Source organism: Rhipicephalus sanguineus, chromosome 6, assembly GCF_013339695.2.
Source record: "Rhipicephalus sanguineus isolate Rsan-2018 chromosome 6, BIME_Rsan_1.4, whole genome shotgun sequence".
Classification (NCBI taxonomy): Eukaryota; Metazoa; Arthropoda; class Arachnida; order Ixodida; family Ixodidae; genus Rhipicephalus; species Rhipicephalus sanguineus.
The window spans coordinates 164,912,776-164,928,913 of record NC_051181.1 but is presented as its reverse complement, the minus strand read 5'-3'; the positions used below and the strand labels follow the sequence as shown (position 1 = coordinate 164,928,913).

Here is a 16,138-nt window from a genome sequence, read left to right as displayed (position 1 = left end):
ATGGTAGCGCCAGTAGTGGGCACTTTGGTAACTTTTACTGCGGCGTCATTGGCGTCATCACATATATTTCTTTCTAGCTAGCTGTGGCGCACGTCAGGCAATGAATATACCGCGTGGTTACGCTGCGTTCCCGGCAGAATGACTTTAGAATCCATCGAATATGCGTATCATTCGTGCGATCTCGCCAATCTCGCTATTTCACCAGCGTCAGTTTACGGCCGGCAGCAACGAGTGCACGAAGGTGGTCCTCAAAGTGGTGAAATAATGCGCTCATCGCCGACACCGCATTCTGAACAGGAGTTCCAGCGGCGTAAACTCCAACAACAAAAAAAAGGTGTATTTGGGGTGTCTTTTTGCCACCCAACAATAATGTCACCTACCTCACGGGCTTTCCTTGCATTATCACCGCACGCCCGGTGCTTCCCTGTCACGAACAACATGTGGCTATCAGCACTGCATAGCGTTCGTGATAGGAAAGTAGCCAGCGCACAGTTTTCGAGAAAGGAAAGGCAAGCAACCCAGATGATGATCATTGTGTGGCTGAAAGATGCCGCAGATACTCCCGTTTGCCTCAGTGTCGACCGGTGATAACAGGGGCGAAAGTATATATAAAAATAACAAAAACATTGAGTTTGGGAAGTTGTAGTGCCCAAACTCCCAAAACCCCGATATGACAATGATAGTGGAGGAATCCTGATCAGTTGTGACCACCCGAGGTTCTTTAAAGGGGTCATGAACCACTTTTCCAAGTAATGATTTAATGACCTCAGTATCGCAGTTTACTGCCTCCCGAATCGATTGCTGCAAAAATTTCTCGAATCCGTCAAGAATCAGCGGAGTTACGGGGGTTTGGCGCACGCTCCCAGCGCTTTTTCTCTTTTCTCGGGCTGACGAGCGCACTGGAAGCTAGACAGGGAGGGATGGCACGGGGGAAAGAAGCTACGTCAGCACGCGTCATGAAACGCGATCGCTCTCCCACTGTCGTTCTCCCACATCGCAGTCCCACATTCGCTTGCGCGAGTGCGGCTACCGTGTACTGAGGAGTGCGGTGCCGGCAAGTGGCGGCACCCCGCGGCAAGAAGCGCATCTGATCCGAACGCCGCTCTCGATTTACGTCGGCTATCGGCCAATAAGCATGCTATGTCTCTTGCGACGTAAACTGGCAGATCCGCGGCGTCAACGTGCAGACGCCGCGCCCACCGACGAGAGTGAGAACCGGCCTCTTGTTTGAAAAGAGGGCGCCTGAGGAAACGGCAACTTCGCGCTCCGCTTGTGGCCTTTACGCGGCGCGCACGACTGTAATATTTGGCAGAGCAGTTCATACCCGTGTCAGCTTTCCGCAGGATGTGTTTTTTCAACAAGCCCAAGGGGTGCTTCATGACCCCTTTAATGGGCATTGTTACATTTGACCCCTTCATAATGCAGCTGGGAAGGAACCAGAACAGCGCCCTCATTCATTAGTATGACGCCACAGCTGCTAAGCCACCAAGACGGGTGCAAAAGCTTCTTTTTGTTTGTTTGTTTTTCTAATACAGTGCTACCGCATAAAGAAAAGGGAGGAAAAAGTTTGTTCAACATGCGAATTGAGCCTAAGCCATTAAGTTGCAAGTTCCATTAAATATATCACAGTCATGCACTTCCTGGCAAGTACAGATATTCTTTTGTGCAATAACAGATTTTGTGCTGATAGCATACAAGTGTACTGTTTTCAGCATAAATATGTAGTAAAATAAGATTACTGGTGGAAAAAAAAATCCCTCTCTTGATTATTCGGTATTCGATTTGTATTCGAAGCTATGTATTCGTATTCGATTCGTATTCAAAAATTCTGATATTCGCACATCCCTAGTGTAAATCGAAGAGGCTCACTAGAGTACATTCTAGTTCACTATACCTGGCACCAAAGCCCGCAAGAAAACAGTTCACAACGATGCTTTGCTTCACGTCATTCCAAGCACCAGTCATCATTTTTATTGCTTAAAGCGGGTCAACATTTAAATGTTCGACTTCTTACTGAGAATTTACCAGGAACAAGTCCACACTGTCAACATCTCGGCAATGGCGATGGCACCTGTGGCTTTGTAGCAGACAGCCGCAGCTTGGGACAGAAAGCAAGAAAAAAGCTTGGACGGGAAGCAAGAAAAAACATAGCCTCTGAGACTTGTGTTTATTGATTGAAAATATGTCAATAGGTTGCAGATCTCAAAGGCTATGCTTTTGGGGCCCGCATGCCATAGTGCATGAACAAAGAAGGAAGGGAATGCGAAGATTGTGACAAGGATGCCAAGTCACCTCGTATTCATCTCATTTTGGTGCTCTCAGCAATCGGCCTCTTTGAAAACATTATGTCTGTGCGTTACAACTTACAGATAGTGCATCAAATGAGCACTGCAAAACCAACCAAAGCAACACAATGCAAAGACACCGCCTCTTCGCCACCTGCGGGCAAGAGGGATTGGATTTTATTAGAACGCGGCCGAAGGGTGACCAGTATCTGTTAGAAAAAATGCACTTTAAGGGCTTCGATGCGGCGCAGTGTTCAATATATCTAGGCTTCTGCGAATATTCGAGCACTTCGAATATTCGAACTAATTACAGCATTCAAATTCGCTATGACACGAACTTGAATTATTGAAAATTTCAAAGTATTCGAAATGAACAAATAGACATATATAAACCGCATGTAATCACCCTGTAAAGGTGGTTTCACTGCAGGGGAGGGGTGCTATACGGTGTATACACCTATCCATGGAAAATCCGCACTGCCATGAAGCCTCACTTCAAGGTTAAATGAACATATTACCCTCACATCGATTTATCAATTTTTAAGTTTAAGATCTTCTTATACCGGCTTATATATTCTAAGTATTGTAAGTTTTAAAACGTAACATATTTTACAGGTTATCATCTGCATTCTACTGATGAAAGTCAAATCCTGCTGCTATTCAAAGTTGCTTCGACTTCCCTTCGAACCAAAAAGGATGCCTTGTTCCAACATTAAAAAAATATGGCTAAATGTAGGCTGCCAGAATGCATATTGTCGACGCGCGTGTGTGCCCGACGAAGAGGACGAAGGTCGCTCGCTGCTCGAGCTCGGAGCCGGACTGGTCAGAGCTGCAACCGCTCTTGCAAATATATCTTGTAAATAGCCTACAGTGCAAGCGACTCGTCACTCACGTAACAATATTGTGCAGGTTAGTTGTGTCATGACAAATGTACTCATTTTTCTTCATAATATGTTATATGTACTATTTGAATTCCCTTCAAAATTATTCAACCAAATCCCTACTCGCTTTAAACCTAAAATTTACTATTCGCACAAGCCTAGATATATCGGATGTTTTGCTGTGCGTGTGTTCGATATATGTGTGCACTACCCCATACTTTTGCATGGTATGTTCATGGGGATTTCTCAACCGTTCGATATAGCTACCGCTCTGTACAGTTAAAGCTACCTATAACAAACTTCCATACAACGAGTTCCTCGATATTACAAAGTTTTTCTATTCCCCGCCGTTAGCCCACAGAAACACATGTATTTGCGACCTCTATGTAATAATGTGGCAGTGGGAGAAACCAATAATATAACGAATCTTCGCCACTGACAACCTAGGGATCTTGCCCTGAATTTTGTCATTTTGGCACGAGCAGGAGCCACATGCACCTTCTGCGGTTACCCCGACAACAACGGAGCGCCAAGCAGCAGCGTCAAGCATGGCGCTATCGAAGCCCCGGCGACTGCGAGGCTAGAGCGAGCGCTCGTTTGTACATGCGGGTGTGTGCACAGGCGTGCCCCTCCCCCCCCCTCCCTCTCCCTCCTTTCAAACCTCATCCAGCCGCTCGCGGGTGCCACCACGCTAACCGCGCCGGCTTTCTTTAAAAAAAAAAGGTTTTCGCGTTGGCAGCGCCATACTTCAGTTGTTGCAGTAGTCTCTGAACTGCACTTCATTAACGTGGCACCAGGCGACACCAATAAAAAAAAAATATCCTTGCTCCGTGTCATTACACTTCGAGTTCGCTCTTTCTTTGCGTGCGTGCGTGGTTTCACTGTGTGCGCATGAAGCAACTCTTGACGACGTGCAGCTTTTGCGATTTTTTTTTTAATGCTGACAACTGTGTCGTCACTTCCGAGGTGTCAGATTAGGCGCTGGTGGAAACTGTCTGCGACCACGGTGACAACGACGGATCTTCAGAGGTCGACTCGTCACTGTCGTCACGCGCTTTGCCACCTTGCGCTGTGAGTTCGCGAGACCGTGGCCTCGGAGATTGGCTCCGGCAACGCGACGGCGCGTCGCCGGAGCCAATCTCAGAGGCCCCAGCTAGATGATGATGGAGCAACGTTGTACTGATGTCCTATGAACGTTCAGTATTGCCATCCCTCACAAACAAGCAATAGAGCAAAATAAGGCAGTTTTTTGTCGCTAAATAAATGTTTTGGGTGAGCTTTGCCTTCAATTCCCCATGTGTTTAATTTTTGCATTTCTTTTCCGAATTTTCGTGCTGAAACCGGATATAACGAAAACCTGTTTATAACGAATTTTTTAGGGAATTTGTCAATTTCGTTATATCCAGGTTTAACTGTATATCCGAGTTTGATATATCCAAGATCGACTGTAAATCACCCTCCAAGCTATGTGCATGTAAATCCCGCAGGCCATCTCAGCAATGACATTTTGTGCCCATGCCCCTGCAAGATTAGCAAATCCTTAGAATAGAGCACCAGCAAAACAAGCACTCACTGTGAGATCCAACTTGAGGTACTTGAGCAGGTTCCGACAGGAGGACTTGGATTGGTTAGAAACTGAAGGAATCACAGGGTCTTGCTGGGGCGCCAGTTTCACGGGACTATCCGGAACAACTGTTAGCGATATCTACAAGAGCGAGAACACTCCTGTCATCTACCTCACACCCAAATGTGGTAAACAAGAGCAGAGCAGAAAGATGTAAATACTTGACAAGAGTATGAAGTTGGGCATGTTGGTAATGCATAACTGATCACGTAGCGCAAAATTTGACACAAGACAAGAGTGGGGGACGAAGACAAGCGCTTCGTCCCCCTCTCTTATCCTGTGTCAAATTTTGCGCTACGTGATCAGTTATGTAAATACTGTAATCACATGTGCAATTTACCAGCGGCTGTAAGACTGATGGCCTTCGAAATTCTCAAACTCCGATCTCAAGTCAATCTCAGTAGTTGTTGAAACGTTTAAGCAATCTGAAGCCAAGAACTTGCAATTCGACTATCATATGTAACAATTCTGCAAATCCAGAAATAATAGGTCCGTTCGATTCACTTGCATCAATTGGAACCGGCTCACGGTGGTGCATGAGAAGTTCACAAATCGTGCAGCGCAAGTTCAGTGATGCAGGCACAGTGAGACACAAGAAACAAATGACGAAGTGCCGACATGGTGCAGACCTTATTTTTGTTCCCTTTATTCACGCCATCCACATGACTTTGATAGGTGGCAAACCACACATGTGGACAGTTTATGAGGCGTAAATATTTTGGCAAAACACACCACGTTAGTAGACATGGGTTAGTTGCCTACACCTGAATGCTGCGTCATCTGCTCAGCTGCTAGTGCGCCCGCACGCAACTGCACTAAGCTGGCCCCGCCAGCATAGGAGGTGCAGGAAAATTGTGAACCAGCACTGCACCTATCCTGCACCTTTTGAAACGAATGCCGTGGTTTGGAGGTCGCCAGTGCTGCACGGCTGAAACGAATGGCAAGGTGCAGCACCTCTTGAACTGGTTCAGGTGGTGCAAGCGAATCGAACGGACTTAATACAGTAGAACCCCGCTGTTACGTTCCTCACTGCTGCGTTTTCCCGGCTGTTACGTCGTTTTCCGCCGGTCCCGGCATAGCTCCCATAGCATACAATGTATTGGGAACCCCGCTGTTACGTCGTAACTGTCGGACCGTTCCCGTATGATACGTCGCGAAGTGCGCTCGGAGCCGACCGAGTGACTACCAAAGAGAGCGGCCATGGTGCATTTTCACGCAGCTTGGCCTCGTTTGACCGTAATATTAGCCGCATGAGAGGCGCAAGCAACAGAATCTTTCAACTGATGCAAACAAAAGCATGGCCTTCGAGATTCAAATTGCAAAGATGGCGTCTATGACGTAACTGCTCGCGAAAGCAAGGCCTTCGAGATTGGCATTTACTATTAACAAAAGCATAGCCTTTGAGATTTGTATCGCACAAACATGGCGTGTATGACGTAACTGCTTGCGAAAGCAAGGCCTTCGAGATTGGCATTCACTTCTGCCATCGCGTTGGCGTAGACTCATCATCATCGTTATTTGTCGGAGAACGGGAGGAGTTCGAGCTGGTTGGAGCTCGCATGGTCGTGCGTGCGCTTCGCGGTCGGACTCGCCGCGCCGGTCGTGATTGCGTGTGCTTAGTCCTTTCATACCTACAGCTGTTGGTGTTAAAAAAATCACATACGTTGATTACATTTCTGTGGATGAGGCCGTCCTAAGCTCCGCGTTTCTATCCATCGACTAGATCGCGGCTGAGCGCGCCGATTTTCGTGCTGCTCGTAAGAATTGAAATAAAATTCTGTACCACTAAATATTTTGCCGTTTTTCCTGTTTTTCGGCTCTTACGTTTCCCGTCTCTTACGTTTATTTCCTACGGTCCCTTCAAAAACGTATCAGCAGGGTTCTACTGTATACAAGTAAAAATTGTTTTAATGTCTAAAAGAACACAATATTTTCTGGGCTGAAAATATTCTACAGAAACACTACAAGCGCAGGAAAATTCCAATTCAAAGAGGCCCAGAAAGATCCTTTTAGGTACATAATCATAGAACAACCTGGCTAATTGGAGTATGCTACCGTGATGACCGCTGTCTGCTGGAATCTGCCAACTGTAGCAGTCAATTGCCATTCTGCATTCTCTTTTTGCTTCATTTTCTTATTACGACCAATTATAAAGTGCTCCGACCATTATGAACAATATTTGTTCCCAGTTAAGTTGGAAAAATTGCCAGTGATGCGTGTGGCACATCCAATCAAATCAGTTGCCTGTGTGACATTACCCAACCGTGGAACGCATCATGGGGCATAACTGAGGATACTTTTGGCGCAAATCGAACGAGGACACATAACACAAAAGAACAGGACAGGGCAATGAACTTCCAACTAATTTTATTTTATTCTACAGCGGAAAGATGATTTAGTTGAAAATGATTTAGATGAAAATTTGGTGCAAGTTCGGCACCCGTCCTGTTCTTTTGTGTTATGTGTCCTCGTTCGATTTGTGCCAAAAGTATCCTCAGTTATGAACCAGTACCAACTAGCTCAAACCAGAATTCTGCATCATGAGGGTGTGTGAAAACGGCAGTGGTACGATCCATAGTGATTGAGAGATTTAAAGCCTTATAATAAATCCCATACTTTATACAGAGAGCTTAAGCCAGGTTGCTCATGATCCCAAGGACTTGCTCTGCTGGCTCAATGCATTTGTACAAAACCGGCATCAAAATCGTTTCAGGGTCCATTTAAGTACTGAGTAGACTCTATGTGTGTGTCTGTGGTATACAGCCAGAATCTTGTCGATACAATCCCGCTTTGCACAATTTCCTCGAGCCAACATTCATGACTGAGAACACAAAATGTTGTCAATACAGTAGGACTTCCATTTTTTTTTATCACTTAACGCACTTCCAGAAAGCACTGCCTTTACCAATAATTAAATGAATTATCATATTATACATTTCTTCGTGATCTATCGGTGTAAAGTACTGAGCATGGTAAAAGGACCAATTCTTGCTTTTTCTGACAACGACAGTAGAAAGGCAAAACTATAGAATGGCAAAAACTATCTTTAGGTACCTATTAGGTATACAGCGTGTCAAAGTCATATAGCCATCACCATAAGTGTCTTAGAATCAGGAATGCAAATCCCATGCCTTTGATACTAAAGCAATAACACACAGACTTACAATCGTACTGCTGATCGCATGCTTGCCATTGTTAAAGTGGAACTGCATGTTATATTCTCCAGACTTTTCTGGCACCCTCACTTTTCTGAAACAAGAGAAAGAACAAAACAGTGATTGTACAATCCTAGTTTACAGCCTATATTGAGCAGTAATATTATGCAAAGGCACATGAGATACCTGAAGTGATAAACGCCATTGGAAGATGTGTTTTCAGCTGGAGCTACTGTGAATACCTAGTTTGGAACAAATAAAATGAAAACATAAGGAAAAAATGTTAAGGGTTTATTTATGTCTCAACTGGCATGCTTACCACATAGTTAGAAATTCTTCTAAGAAAAAGTTATGCACCTTTTGGTGGTTCTTTGGAGCACAGTCTATACGAGTCAACTTCATGCTCAGTTGTTTCCCAAGAACAGAGCACATGACATTGCCATCTTCTGCGACCACGCGCACAGTCGTCTCTGCGTTGGGGAAAAAAAATATGAAGTATGGCACAAAAACGTGTACAGCATACTTTCAGTACATGAAGCTGTAGCATATATTCAATGTCCCTTTTCATTCAACTTTTCCCTAATCCCCCAAATTATATAGAAAAAAGTTATAGTCAGTTAACACTGGAATGGCATAATGAAATAATCACCTTTAACATAATGCCGCTGACATTACGCTGTTCATCGACAATGTGAGTATGGTCAAACGCTCATTTCCTTCAATACTATATCAAATATAGTACATATGAATGGCTCTACAATAAAGAGACTTGTATAAAAAAGGACTGTCCCAGCCAAATTCCTATCAGCCATATGTATTGTGAACACATCTGCAGTAAAGCTCAATGCAACAACAATGAAGGAACATACAGGCAACACTGACCACAGTATATTCAGACAAACCTCACCTCATCTTTAGTGTTCTTTACCGTTTCGGCATCTTACCGTGTTTCAAGAGCGGACCTTGCCCTCAGCGGTTCCCCCTTTAACACAACTTACGTTCACGAAAAGGAAGCCTCCGTAAGGTAGTTTCCAAGATACCTTAAGGGCTGCTTATCTAACCCAACACAGCGACATGCGTTCAAAAGCACAGCATCCACAACATTACAAGAAAGCCTTGAAGCAATGTGTGAGCAGTCACACGTGCCGTATTCATCAAGGCAACATATCACGGTACAACGATGGAGTCGACACAGCTGAGCCTTAATTTTAACATACATCGAGGAGCATCACCATCGGCAAACTGTCACTGCTTTCACTACTCAAAAGTAGCAAGTAGTGAAAACGGAGCAGTTAGCCATCCGGTTTCTTTGAAATTATCTCAACATTTCCACAACCAGACCTCGGTGCAAAAATCTAATGGCAAAAGTGCTAACAATGGCCAAAATAAATGCAGGTACGGTAAGCAGAAAACCACACCCATTTATTAGGAGAAAGCTGAATCAGAACACATTCCAGAAGTATATTCCCTTACACAGTTCGCTCATTCCACATGCATTGACCATTTCTTCACCGCCATCACACACCTAGCGCTCTTTGATGGCCATCAAAACACAGCCACCCAACAGTAGCCACACGGAAACATTCTGGGGATTCAGCCTTGAGACATCCCATTTCCCATGAAGACGCTCGCCGAATAGAGAAAGAAAGGCACGCCGTACACAGCGCATTTGACCCCCGAACTCAACCCGCAGAACGCATCAATGCCCAAGCAAACATATACAAATGGCATGACATGTATTCAACAAGCATGTTATGGTGACGTGGCGGCCGGCCAGAAACAAAGTTGAGTCAACAAGAGTAAACAACGGGCAAATTGCCTGTCTAACGTTGTTAGTGCTCCTTTATAGGAGTGCTGGTGCACAGTTTCATTAGCTTTTTGTTGTAGGGATAGATTATATGCACATGCACAGACGATTTAAGAATAAAAAATTTGCATAGCCTCGCTACCATGACAGTCATTTATTCAGATAAGGGAACTTTCGTAAAGTGCCCTTAAAATGTCCTAAGGTGGATTTCTGAGAGGTCCGTTTACCCCTTCTCAGAAGTTCACCTAATGAAAGGCCGCCTTCATGCGTAAGGAAAGCAGAGTTTGTGAATATGGGGGTGAGTGTTGATTTGTTGTTTTACAACAAAGTTAAAACAAGTGTTGGGCACCTTATAGCCATCCTAATCAATTTGCAACATTGGCAATGTTCTCGATATGCGTCACATTTATTTATTCGTAAGTACAAATATTAAGAATTCGAAGGGCAAATTGAATTATTCAATTCAAATTTGAAACTTCAATATTTACACACCCCTATAACAAATGCACATAATGGCATTGCCAATCCTCTCCATAGATGCCACACTGTGGTGGTATACACACAGCAAGGGTCACTAAACCAGAGTGCTACAGTGCGCCCATTGTTCTGCTAGCACTACAAATAAGTAGAATCATGAATTGCTGGGCCAGTTGGTGGCATCTGAAGGAAGAAGAGTGTTGAATTGGTATGGAAACAAGAGAAAACGTGGATAGGAAAGGGAAAGCCTATCCTATGCACGTCTTTCTGTACCAATCCAGCAATTCTCAACATTAAAAAATGTAGAAGACTTGCGTACAGGGCACACATGGGATGACAGATGGCACAGCATTGTCCTCTCTTCATGCAACAACCTTTCTGAGAGAAAGCTGACAAAACAAATACCTGGCAACTCATCAGCCACAGTGTAGGTCTTTTTCCCTCTGTAGTCCACATTAAGCTCCACTGGCTTTTCTGGGTCACAAGTCAAGTGCAGCTTCAGCACAGGGCCATTGATGATTGTCCGGCCAATAGTTGCCTTTGTGCCCAGTGTGAAAAGACCTCGGCAGTTGGTGGAGCAGATGTTAAACTCGCATGGCTTGGGAGCAACACTGCACAGAACAGACACCTGCTGTTCAGGCAGCTTGGAAAGCAGCTAGCAATGACTGAGGCCCATACACATAATCAATCAATCAATCAATCGACTTATTTTCACCACAGACAATACAATACATTACAGCGAAAAGTAGGAGGCCAGAGAAAAAATCTACTTTCACGCAGCTTGAATAAGTCTGGCCACCCGTGACAGAATGATCTGTTACACAGCTATTATATATTGACATGGTAGATGGTTCTTAAGTTCACACGTTTTAGCAAATACATATGCATACAGTACGTAATACTATAATACCAAAACGTATGACTTTTTACAAAAGCAATTTCGCAGTATGTTTATTTAAACACATATCAGAGTTTCCCTGACAATTATACAAACAGATCAAGCAAGCTTTTGTTAGTAATGCTGTAGGCTTCATAGCAAGCAGGCATGGTAGAATGATGCTTATTGCCTTGTCACCGAGTACTGATAGAGTTAGTAAATACTGGCAAACATGTATGCGTTTTTTAAAGATAAAAACGAATTTTTTCCATCTTAATCAGCATGGTTTTCGTCCCGGTCATTCTTGTGAAACTTAACTAGCCCTCTTCCTGCGTGAAATTCACTCGCACCTTGATGATAATATCCCCGTTGATGCCATATTTCTTGATTTCGAAAAAGCATCTCATAAGGTTTCCCATAGTCACTTACTGCTTAAGCTATCATGCCTGAACTTAGACCCCTCCGTGCTCAACTGGATTCACGAATTCCTAACCCATCACAGGCAGTTTGTTGTTGCTAACTCCTGAATCTCCCTTCTCTCGTGGTCACTCTGGCGTTCCACAAGGTACTGTACTAGGCCCCCTTCTCTTTTCAATTTACATTAACGACTTGCCACGTAACATCAACTCTTATATTAGATTATTCGCTGATGATTGCGTGCTATATCACCCTGTAACTAATGTCTTACATTCTTTCGTTTTACAGTCAGATCTTAACCCTTTCAGACGCCACCTATGAAGGAATGTCTGTAAATGTGTCAAATCGATACAATTTCTTTCCAAGGCACTCGATAATGTATTGAAATAAAAACAATTTTGTAATACGTTAATTCTTGTGCGTTATCGTAATCACTCCTAATTATTATGTAATTGAATATTTATTTGTTCTGAAGACATTCATGCTCTGTTTCTGCATAAATAGAATAGAATCTCAGGCTAGAAATATAGTGCAAATTCGTTTTCGCTAATGTACATGTTGAGCAAAGAAAAATTATACTTTTGACATGGGTCGCGGGAAGCGGCACGTCGAACGACTTGTTGAATATGGTAGTGCCTTTAGCAAAGCGATCATATGCAAAAGTACGCTGCAAAATAAAGTTAAATGAAGTCAAATTTATCATGCAGGAGGTTCAATTCATTGAAACCTCAATATATCTTGCTCTTTCATAGCGCCTAGTCGACACAAATAGCAAAAACAAGTGGTGCACACAATTGTGTACATAGCGTCTTAAAGGGTTAACACTATACAGGAATGGTGTAAAGATTGGTAATGTCCCTAAATATTAACAAAACTTTTGTAATGACTTTTCATCGGTAAAGACTACATCGCTAACACTTACACTCTATACAATTACCCCGTAGCCGCTGCTAACACTACCAAATACAGTAGAACCCCGCTGATACGTTTTTGAAGGGACCGTAGGAAATAAACGTAAGAGACGGGAAACGTAAGAGCCGAAAAACAGGAAAAACGGCAAAATATTTAGTGGTACAGAATTTTATTTCAATTCTTACGAGCAGCACGAAAATTGGCGCGCTCAGCCGCGATCTAGTCGATGGATAGAAACGCGGAGCTTAGGACGGCCTCATCCACAGAAATGTAATCAACGTATGTGATTTTTTTAACACCAACAGCTGTAGGCATGAAAGAACTAAGCACACGCAATCACGACCGGCGCGGCGAGTCCGACCGCGAACCGCACGCACGACCGTGCGAGCTCCAACCAGCTCGAACTCCTCCCGCTCTCCGACAAATGACGATGATGATGAGTCTACGCCAATGCGATGGCAGAAGTGAATGCCAATCTCGAAGGCCTTGCTTTCGCATGCAATTACGTCATACACGCCATGTTTGTGCAATACAAATCTCGAAGGCTATGCTTTTGTTAATAGTAAATGCCAATCTCGAAGGCCTTGCTTTCGCGAGCAGTTCGCGAGCCACTCCTCTCGAATGCGGCGCAGACCAGCAGCGGCGAGCCGCGCGCGGCGGTGGCGGAGTCTGCGCGCACGCCGGTGCCAGCGTGTCTACCGCGCCTACGACGCCACTCCTCCCGAACGCACAGACCAGCAGCGGCGGTGTCGGAGAGCACGTGAGATGACAGCTCCGGTGACCCAGCTGTGTGACATCACTGATCCTCGCGCATGCGCAGCATGGCTCATGACCCTCCACGCAAAATCTGCTCCGGCTAGGCAAGGGTAGCTAACGCTACAAAAGTAGGTTTTAGAAAAGGCAACTCTTCCAGCTTTCCCTTGGCACAGTGCTGCAATACGGGCATCATTGTAAAGAGGTGAGATGAGTTGTTAATGAGACAATATATACAGGACATTTCAAAAAATTTTTGTGTTTATTTGAACATTAAAAAAATAAACCAATAGCTTTATGGCACAGAACGAGCCCTTGTGAATACAGTTATGCAAAAATGTTGACGAACATATGTCTACTTCATTAATCAATTTTGGGATGACAATGAGAGTCTATCAAGTGTTGTAACTCAAGAACTACTACAGATAGCTGAAAACCGATTTCAGTTATGATATCAGCATAACAAATCGCATCTGCATGCCAAATTTCATCACTTTATCACCATAACTTGTGGGGGTGCTATCAACCCCTGTAAAGCCGCTTGCGCCTCATGGCGCGCGCGCGTCTCACGGATAGGCCGCAGTTAGATTAACACTTTCCTGTACGTGCCTATACCCATCAATAGCCCGCTAATGACGGTTTTCAACTTCAAATTTTGCCATGCTACAAACGCTTACGGACAACTAACATCATCAATCGTATACGCGATGCGCAGTGCTTGTAGGGGCACCACTGAAAGCCGCGTAGTGGCAGCCGTTGGAACCGCCGGCGGGTCGCGTAGCAAGCGCCTCCTTTCACTGCAAGCACGACGCGTCCTTGTGCGCGTCCCAAATAATTACTTTCGCGGTGATAGTGTGCGCAAAGGAGCCGCACTTTATAATGGTGGACATGTGTCCGATGTCACAGCTGTGTTGAACAACAATGTAACCACACGCACCAAGTGTTTGCCACAGACAAATGTCAACAAGCTTCCCTATGAAGTGGAGCTCATCGTAGTACACCGCTTTCTTTATAACGCCCCGATCACTAATGCCTGCATGCGTTGACGCATGAACCAACGTTTCTTTTTTCTCCACACAGTAGCTTCGTTTACGTGCCATCTGTTTATATAGTAGATTTTCAGGAAGCGCTGTCGCACCGGCGCATGGATTTCACGGGTGCGGCCACGCGAAGGGTCAGCGTTGGTAAAACTTTGAAACAAGCACGATAAAAAAATATCTCGGCAGCTTGCGCTAGTGGCACGAGACTGTGTCACTGCGGAGCTGGTGGTCACCTAGCTTGTCATAGCAGCTTGGCTACGTATTTGCTGGGTGTTATAAGAACGTCGGTGCATGTTCGTCGACCCCCAGTAATTTCGCTGAAAGAAATATATTTTGTTGTCTATAAGTGAAAGCAGGCGTTCTCTTATTATTTCGACCTTTCTTAAGCGAATTGAGCCGTTTCTTGTTTATGTTCTTTCTTTTTTTCTTTTTTCTTTAGGGAGCGGGCGAGCGCAGTCGGGAAGCCCCGCTTGTGCCACCACGCAGAGTCTGCGTTATCACGTTACCGACATGCCATGGGATCCTCTCAGTGGATCCTCTCCAGCCACCTCCTTTGTGAGCCGTACGCAGGCACCAGTGATCGCATTCCAGTGCCATCATTAGGTGGGTAGAACGCAGCCGATTTCGTACAGCACACGTGATTCCACGGCACTTTTGTAAAGGAGCCGTCACCTGCCCCACATTCTCTGGCATTGCGCTTCGCACCATTCGTTTTTCAAGAGAGCCTAGGCATCGCGTCTTATCAGTAATAACAACCTCATGTGCATTGTATACCGTCTACAATGCAGGCGAGGCGACCAAGTGTAAACGTAGTAGCGTTCGCTGAAGATGTAGCGACATAAATGGAGAAATAAAAACCCGGTAATCGTTCTAACACTGCCGTAAACAAAGCGCGATTGCTTACTTTCTACGTCGTACAGCCGCAATCCACCGCCGCCGTCGCTCTCGCTCATGAAATAGCACCGGAAACCTGTAAAAGTGCGTTCCTGGCGATCGTTTCTGTGTGTTTGAGCAGCCGACAACGCAGGAGCTTTTTTTCGACATCGCTGAGGCCCGACAGAGTCGTTAAATCACGATGAAAAAACATCCATCCGTGCACTCGCGTAGACGCCCGCGAGAACACTGCTCGCCGGGACCCATCAGCGTTTTCCGAGCCGTGGCAGCAGATGGCGTCGGAGGCGCTTTGTGCATCGCCTATAAAACAGGAGCAATTTTTCTGGTTTCCCTTATTCGTTTATTTTTTCCGCCACGGAGAGAGCTTTGAAGTGCCACTTAAGTCGAGAAGACCAAGCGCGATGTCAACGTGGCGTCGACATCGCGCGCCCCTGCCTCTCGGAAAAGGCAAATTTCGGCAGATTTTCGGCAAGTCCGAGTCAGAATTTTTTTTTATGTTGGCAGCAGCGCAGACTCGGAAGATGATTTTGACTCATCGGTCTTTAGCAAACATGCGTCCAACAGCAGCGGAACGTCAATAGGTATCCGCCAGTAACTTTCGTTTTGATCTCCGAACAGAGTCGTCGCTGCCACGCTCCGTTCGAGAGATATCCGGAGTGTTCTAAAGGTCACAGTTCTTATCTGTGGGGTGTCAGCATCGTTTAGGCGGGACCGCTTGCCCGCGGCTACTGAACAAGTGGAGTTTAGCGCAAAAAAAAAAAAATAACCAGAGTGGACCTCGACATTGCACTCGGTAGTGCTGCGCGGCGTTTCGTTGGAGCCATCGATTTCTTTATGCTCCTTTTTTACCCGAGAAATAATTGCCAAGATGTGCAGCACAACTAATAAATATGTGTGAACGCATACTCCTGAACAAAAAGTAATGCAGAAAACGAATGTGTTCTGCAAAACACGCTGCGCAAACTTGTGCTTCACCACATCACGTAACTGCACTGCGCGCTGGCGCAATAGCCACT

General features: G+C 45.1%; 1 protein-coding gene across 1 annotated transcript in view; it reads right to left on the bottom strand.

Moving 5' to 3' along the window:
- Window positions 1–16,138, bottom strand: part of LOC119396986 (structural maintenance of chromosomes flexible hinge domain-containing protein 1) — a 218,328-nt gene that overhangs the window by 58,947 nt on the left and 143,243 nt on the right. Inside the window, exons 33-37 of the mRNA XM_049416665.1 lie at window positions 10,635–10,840; window positions 8,303–8,415; window positions 8,132–8,187; window positions 7,955–8,039; window positions 4,740–4,871 (exon numbers count right to left, since the gene is read on the bottom strand). Of these exons, the coding sequence (XP_049272622.1) occupies window positions 4,740–4,871; window positions 7,955–8,039; window positions 8,132–8,187; window positions 8,303–8,415; window positions 10,635–10,840 (592 nt within the window). The remainder of the gene's footprint in view (window positions 1–4,739; window positions 4,872–7,954; window positions 8,040–8,131; window positions 8,188–8,302; window positions 8,416–10,634; window positions 10,841–16,138) is intronic.